Raw genomic sequence first — 8,254 nt, 5'->3', positions numbered from 1 at the left:
CGAACAACTGGGTCGTGTCCATAAATATCAAACCAACTGAACGAACAACTGGGTCGCGTCCATAAATATCAAACCAACTGAACGAACAACTGTGTTTCGTCTCTAGCAATTAAAATATGAGAAAATATCAATTCTCTTATAAAAATTAAAATATCAATTAAATGTTTTTATTTCTACTGGTAAATGTTTGCTTTAATATTGTTTTCTTAGAATGACCGCTGTAAAACATTCTAAGTATAAACCATAAACTTAGTGAATACCATTGGTGTTTAATTTGAGGGTTTCAGCATCAGCTGTCAGAGCAGTTTGCCGATCACTGTACCTGTACACAGCTCATCTRTAAATAGCCCACCCAACTACCTCATCCCCATATTGTTATTTATCTTTTTGCTCTTTTGCACCCCAATATCTCTACTTGCTCATCATCATCTGCACATCTATCACTCCAGTGTTAATGCTAAATTGTAATTATTTCGCCTCTATGGCCGATTTATTGCCTTACCTCCCTAATCTTACTACATTTGCACACACTGTATGTAGATTCTTCTATTGTGTTATTGAGTACGTTTGTTTATCCCATGTGTAACTCTGTGTTGTTGTTTTTGTCGCACTGCTTTGCTTTATCTTGCCCAGGTCGCAGTTGTAAATGAGAACTTGTTCTTAACTGGCCTACCTGGTTAAATAAAGGTAAAATAAAAAAATAAAAATAGAAATATCCCCTATTTATTTTTTTGCACTATATTTTATTTACTATGTCAATATGTATTTGTTGTCAATGTTTTGCCGTTAAACTGGTGGCAGTTGTGAAAATAGTCAATCATTGGACGAGTTGCAGAGGTAATTGAAAATAATGCTATTGCTGATTAGATGCTTTATATATATATATATATATATATATATATATGAATGTAAAAAAGGTAGTTATTAAAGTATAAATTACCCAAGTTGCAATAGATTGCCATAGATTTTCTGTTAATTACCAAAATTACAGGATTCCAGTAACTTTAGTAAATTACCGGTAGCTATCAAATCACATGCGCCGAATACAACCGTGAAATGCTTACTTACAAGCCCTTAAACAACAATGCAGTTCAAGAAATAGTAAAGAAAATATTTACTAAATAAAATAAAGTAAAAAATAAAATAAAAAGTAACACAAAATTACTTAACAATAATGAGGCTATATACAGGGGGTACCGGTACCGAGTCAATGTGCGGGGGTACAGGTTAGTCAAGGTAATTTGTACATCTAGGTATGGCTAAAGTGACTATGCATAGATAATAAACAGTGAGTTGTGTAATAAACAGTAATAAACTGTAATAAACAGTGTAAAAACAAAGGGGGGAGGTCAATGTAAATAGTCCGGGTGGCCGTTTTATTAATTGTCTTTTGAACCTAGACTTGGCCCTCCGGTACCGCTTGCTGTGCGGTAGCAGAGAGAACAGTCTATGACTTGGGTGACTGGAGGCTTTGACAATTKTTTGGGCCTTGCTCTGATACCGCCTAGTATATAGGTCCTRGATGGCAGGAAGCTTGGCCACAGTGATGTACTGGGCCGTACGCACTACCCTCTGTAGTGCCTTAYGGTCGGAGGCCGAGCAGTTGCCRTACCAGGCAGTGATGCAACCAGTCAGGATGATCTCGATGGTGCAGCTGTAGAACTTTTTGAGCATCTGGGGACCCATGACAAATCTTTTCCGTATCCTGAGGGGGAAAGGTGTTGTCACGCTCTCTTCACGACTGTCTTGGTGTGTTTGGACCATGATAGTTCGTTGGTGATGTGGACACAAAGGAACTTGAAACTCTCGACCCGCTCCACTACAGCCCCGTCGACGTTAATGGGGGCCTGTTCAGCCCTCCTTTTCTTGTAGTCCACGATCCGCTCCTTTGTCTTTCTCACATTGAGGGAGAGGTTGTTGTCCTTTCACCACACTGCCAGGTCTCTGACCTCCTCCCTATAGGCTGTCTCATCGTTGTCGGTGATCAGGCCTACCACTGTTGTATCGTCAGCAAACTTAATGATGGAGTTTGAGTCGTTCTTGGCCACGCAGTCGTGGGTGAACAGGGAGTAAAGGAGGGGACTAAGCACACACCCTTGTTGGGCCACRGTGTTGAGGATCAGTGTGGCAGAAGTGTTGTTGCTTACCCTTACCACTTGGGGGCGGCCCGTCAGGAAGTACAGGATCCAGTTGCAGAGGGAGGTGTTTAGTCCCAGGGTCCTTARCTTCGTGATGAGCTTTGAGGGCGCTATGGTGTTGAACGCTGAGCTGTAGTCAATGAACATCATTCTCACATAGGTGTTTATTTTGTCCAGGTGGAAAAGGGCAGTGTGTATTGAGATTGCCTCATCTGTGGATCTGTTGGGCGGTATGCGAACACTTCATGACCTGTTTAAAGGTCTTGCTCACATCGGCTACGGAGAGCGTGATCACACAGTCGTCCGGAACAGCTGGTGGTCTCATGCATGCTTCAGTGTTGCTTGCCTCTAAGCCAGCTTTACAACCCCTACACAGGAGTGGTCTCTCTTTTGTGTAAAGTCATCTTCTCTTCTCTCTCTTCCTGCTCCCTCTTCTTTCTTCCTCTTCCCTCCTCTTCCTCCTCCTGTCTAGTTGGTACCTGAAGGCCCAGCAGATTGCTCCTAAGAACGGACGACCCTACAACCAGCTTGCCCTGCTGGCTGTCTACACGGTGAGAGGATGTGTTATATTCTACAGTAGATGAGACGAGACAAATATCTGCTGTTGTGTTGTGTTGATGTAATGCTGTGTAAAGTATGTATTGCTGACCTCTCCCCCCCCAAAAATAATTTCCACGAAAATGGTGAATAATGTATATAGTTAGTAATATTTTGAGAGAGAAAACCGACAGACACAAGAAATATCACTCACATCTCTCTCTCTCTCTGTCTCTCTCTCTCTGTTTCTCTCTATCTCGTCTCTGTTTCTCTCTCTCTCCTCTCTCGTCTCTCATTCTCTCTCTTCTCTCTTCTCTCTCTGTCCTTCTCTGTCTCTCTCTCTGTCTCTCTCTGCTGTCTCGTTCTCTCGTCTCTCTCTTCTCTGCTCTCTTGTCTCTCTCTAGAAGAGGAAGTTGGATGCAGTGTATATTACATGCTAGCCTGGCGGCCTCCAACCCCATCCTCACTGCCAAGGAGAGCCTCATGAGTCTGTTTGAAGAGGCCAACGCAAGGTCAGACCACACAGCACCACACACCACCACTCACACACCACACCACACACACACACACACCACACACACACACACACACCACACACACACACACACACACACACACACCCACACAGCGAACACTCACAGACCCACCGATGTCACACACACTGGCCACATATACACCTATAGCTCAACCGACATTGCTTTCATAGACCAGCTAATTTATTCATAGACCAAACACATCCAAGCCTTTCATCTCCTGGTTCTGTCCCCTGCTTGTGTATTCTGTATATATGACCTCTGACCCCTTGATCCCCCCCCCAGGCGGACCAGATGGGACGGAGGCAGGAGTCAGAAGGGGGTTCCAGGGGCCCAGGGGTCCAGGGTGGAGGAAGAGGACGGGGGGAGCAGGGGGCCAGAGTAGAGATCTGGCTTCGCCCAGTCGTCCAGGCAGGGGCTCTCTCATCGCACCGCGGGGGCAGCGAGTCCAGCAGAGACTCTGAACAGGACGGAGAGCTCGGCAACCTCAGCGCTAGTGATGTGAGTACAATACACACATACGTATGCACCCACTCACTCTTTATGGCTTCTCTTCTGCTTCTCTTCCTGGTTCTGTTACAGTTCTTCTATATTGGACGTTGTTAATACTCCTCTGTGTCTCTTTGTGTCCATCTGTGGGTGTGCACATCTTCACTCATGCGCCAGAAGAAGTATACTTCATGGTAGACACACACACACACACACACACACACACACACAAACACAAACACAGACACACACACAGCCACAGCCACAGCCACATAGACACACACACACACACACACACACACAGCAACAGAGACACACACAGAAATGGAGGCACACATGACCTTGTTTCCAGACACACAACAGGAACTATTCACCATTATACATCTCTCTCTGTGTCGGGTCTTTCTTTCTTTCTGTCTTTCCAGCTCATATTCCCCTCTTCCTCTCCTTGCAAAAAAATCTAAAACCTGTTTTTGCTTTGTCATTATGGCTTATTGTGTGTCGATTGATGAGGGGGAAGAAATAATTTAATCAATTTTAGAATAAGGCTGTAATGTTACAAAATGTGGGAAAAGGGAAGTGGTCTGAATACTGTCTGAATGCTCTGTACATGCTGTCGCTCTCTCTGTTAAATACCTCTGGTCCTCAGGTTCCCTTGTCCACAGGGCACAGTCAGAGAAACACACCTATATTCTCTCTCTCACACACACACACACATACACACACACACACAGACACAGACACAGACACACACACACAGACACACAGACACAGACACAGACACACACACACAGACACAGACACAGTCAGACATAAACACACATATACACACACTAGAGATGTTTTCTCTCCCAGGAAGTGAAGCTCTGTGACTCACCCTCCGTAGTGGACAGACAGAGTGCTGTAGAAAGCAATGTGGGAGATCTCTAATCGTTGCAAAATCGAATAAAAAAATTTACGGAATTAAGTTAGCTAAATGAGAAGGAGTAGGTTTGCGACGAGACGACCATCAGGTTGGCTCAGCATTTACACCATAGTACCCTCCAAACTCGTCATCAAGCTCGAGACCCTGGGTCTCGACCCCGCCCTGTGCAACTGGGTCCTGGACTCCTGACGGGCCACCCCCAGGTGGTGAGGGTAGGTAACAACATCTCCACCCCGCTGATCCTCAACACTGGGGCCCCACAAGGGTGCGTTCTGAGCCCTCTCCTGTACTCCCTGTTCACCACGACTGCGTGGCCATTGCACGCCTCCAACTCAATCATCAAGTTTGCGGATGACACTACAGTGGTAGGCTTGATTACCAACAACGACGAGACGGCCTACAGGGAGGAGGTGAGGGCCCTCGGAGTGTGGTGTCAGGAAAATAACCTCACACTCAACGTCAACAAAACAAAGGAGATGATTGTGGACTTCAGGAAACAGCAGAGAGGAGCACCCCCCTATCCACATCGACGGGTCAGTAAGTGGAGAAGTGGAAAGTTTTAAGTTCCTCGGCGTACACATCACGGACAAACTGAATTGGTCCACCCACACAGACAGCGTCGTGAAGAAGGCGCAGCAGCGCCTCTTCAACCTCAGGAGGCTGAAGAAATTCGCTTGTCACCAAAAGCACTCACAAACTTCTACAGATGCACAATCGAGAGCGTCCTGTCGGGCTGTATACGCCTGGTACGGCAACTGCTCCCCCACAACCGTAAGGCTCTCCAAGAGGTAGTGAGGTCTGCAAGAACGATCCCCCGGGGCAAACTACCTGCCTCCAGGAAACCTACACCAACCCGATGTCACAGGAAGGCCATAAAGATCATCAAGGACAACAACCACCCAAGCCACTGCCTGTTCACCCCGCTATCATCCAGAAGCGCAAGAGGTCAGTACAGTGCATCAAAGCAGGGACGAGAGACTGAAAAACAGCTTCTATCTCAAGGCCATCAGACTGTTAACAGCCACCACTAACATTTAGCGGCCGCTGCCAACATACTGACTAACTCCAACCTCCAGCCACTTTAAAAATGGGAATTGATGGAAATTATGTAAAAAATGTACCACTAGCCACTTTAAAACATGCCACTTACGATAATGTTTACATACCCTACATTACCCATCTCATATGTATATACTGTACTCTATATCATCTACTGCATCTTGCCATCTTTATGTAATACATGTACCACTAGCCACTTTAAACTATGCCACTTTATGTTACATACCCTACAGTACTCATCTCATATGTATTACCGTACTCTATACCATCTACTGCATCTTCCTATGCCGTTCTGTACCACCACTCATTCATATATCTTATGTACATATTCTTTATCCCTTTACACTTGCGTGTGTGTATAAGTAGTAGTTGTGAATTTGTTAGGTTAGATTACTTGTTGTTATTACTGCAATTGTCGGAACTAAAGCACAAGCAATTTCGTACACTCGCATTAACATCTGCTAACCAATGTGTATGTGACTAATAAGATTTGATTGATTTGATTTGATTTGGCTGTTTAATCTGAATGGAAGTGTTGTAGACAAGGATGGGAAGCACAGCAAAATAGACCTCAATTAGCCTAGTAGCTAGCTAGCTGACTAACATAGCTGGCTATCTTAGCTAGCTTCTTCACATCGATTTGATGCAGTCAAGACAGGCACTACAAGATGGGATGATAGATAAACTATGGCATCCAGGGATTCTCCTGCCTAGAACCCTTGGGCGGGCAGCCTAAGTCCAACCAGTAATGATGTATTTTGTTTTATTTTTCAAAATTTTCAGGGTGGAAAAAATGCTTTGTGTAAACCTAAAAGGAAAACTCCATCCTAAAACATCTTTTGGTATTTGTTTCATTAGTCCCATTGTTGATATAGTCCAAAATGTTTCATATGATGCAATAATGCACCATACGGGCCGGATGTCTGTACAATTTGTTTAACAATTCAGCCGTGCCGACAGGCTGACCGTTGCCATTTCCCACGCCCACCTAAGCCCTTTTTTTGTCCTGAAAAAACGCTGGCAGCTACAAGTTTGTCTAACTAGCACAAATCTGTATGGCTACTTCTCTCCTTCCCGTCTCAAACACACCGACCCCCGCACTGCTGCGTAACAGCAGAGCAGCACTCTCCCTGTTCACAGGCTGCGTATCAAGCAGAGCAGCACCTCTCTCCCATGTTTCACAGGCTCGTAGCAAAGCAAGAGCAGCACCTCTCTCCTGTTTCACAGGCTGCGTAAACAAGCAGAGCACACCTCTCCCATGTTTCACAGGCTGCGTACAAGCAGAGCAGCACCTCTCCCATGTTTCACAGGCTGCGTATCAAGCAGAGCAGCACCTCTCTCCATGTTTCACAGGCTGCGTATCAAGCAGAGCAGCACCTCTCTCCCATGTTTCACAGGCTGCGTAACAAGCAGAGCAGCACCTCTCTCCCATGTTTCACAGGCTGCGTACAAGCAGAGCAGCACTCTCTCCATGTTCACAGGCTGCGTATCAAGCAGAGCAGCACCTCTCTCCCATGTTTCACAGGCTGCGTATCAAGCAGAGCAGCACCCTCTCCCATGTTTCACAGGCTGCGTATCAAGCAGAGCAGCACCTCTCTCCCATGTTTCACAGGCTGCGTATCAAGCAAGAGCAGCACCTCTCTCCCATGTTTCACAGGCTGCGTACAAGCAGAGCAGCACTCTCTCCCATGTTTCACAGGCTGCGTAGCAAGCAGAGCAGCACCTCTCTCCCATGTTTCCACAGGCTGCGTACGCAAGCAGAGCAGCACCTCTCATCCCTTATGTTTCACAGGCTGCGTAGCAAGCGAGCAGCACCTCTCTCCCATGTTTCACAGGCTGCGTATCAAGCAGAGCAGCACTCTCTCCCATGTTTCACAGGCTGCGTATCAAGCAAGGCAGCACCTCTCTCCCTGTTTCACAGGCTGCGTAACAAGCAGAGCAGCACCTCTCTAGCGTAACAAGCCATTTCCCAAGTTGAAACACCGTTCCAAATGTTTTTTTTGTTGTTGTTTTTACATGTAGTTCGACTATCGTGATATCTGTAAAATATATATATATATATATTATTTGAATAGTGAAATAATTTAAAATGCCCATTACTAACACACACACGCATATCCATGTGTCAAACCTTTGTTAACAGACTTCCCCCATGAACAACAGTAGTTTACATGAGAAATGTCTGTCTTTGTGTTTGGAAGACTGTTTACCATAAGTTTAATCTTCCTCTCTTTTTCTTTTCATCTCTTCAATTACCTTTGTTGTTTTTCTGATGTAAGTTGGCCTATAGTCAGGTTCTGGTGCCCCCTTTCTACTCAGTTCTCTTCACCTACCTAGCTGTTATAACCAGTCACCGCTGTTCATACCTTACCAGCTTCGTCTATAAACCAGTATTGTTTATAACCAGTCCCACCTAGCTGATACCTGTATACGTCCCGTTCAGTTTATAAACAGTGTTTATAACCAGTCCCGTTCACCTACTGTTATACCAGTACCGCGTTTACCTAGCTGTTATACCCAGTGTTATAACCAGTCCCTGTTCACCTAGCTGTTATAACCAGTGTTATAGACCA

General features: G+C 45.4%; 1 protein-coding gene across 1 annotated transcript in view; it reads left to right on the top strand.

The window, feature by feature from the left end:
• Positions 1 to 8,254, top strand: part of LOC112071781 (telomerase-binding protein EST1A-like) — a 46,295-nt gene that overhangs the window by 18,336 nt on the left and 19,705 nt on the right. The window contains 4 exon segments of the mRNA XM_070439512.1: positions 2,611 to 2,689; positions 3,080 to 3,102; positions 3,104 to 3,186; positions 3,492 to 3,709. Of these exon segments, the coding sequence (XP_070295613.1) occupies positions 2,611 to 2,689; positions 3,080 to 3,102; positions 3,104 to 3,186; positions 3,492 to 3,709 (403 nt within the window).

This window comes from Salvelinus sp. IW2-2015, unplaced genomic scaffold (genome assembly GCF_002910315.2).
Source record: "Salvelinus sp. IW2-2015 unplaced genomic scaffold, ASM291031v2 Un_scaffold1717, whole genome shotgun sequence".
In the NCBI taxonomy this organism is placed as follows: domain Eukaryota; kingdom Metazoa; phylum Chordata; class Actinopteri; order Salmoniformes; family Salmonidae; genus Salvelinus; species Salvelinus sp. IW2-2015.
Note: the sequence above shows the minus strand (reverse complement) of the source record. Positions and strands in the feature narration are given on the sequence as shown.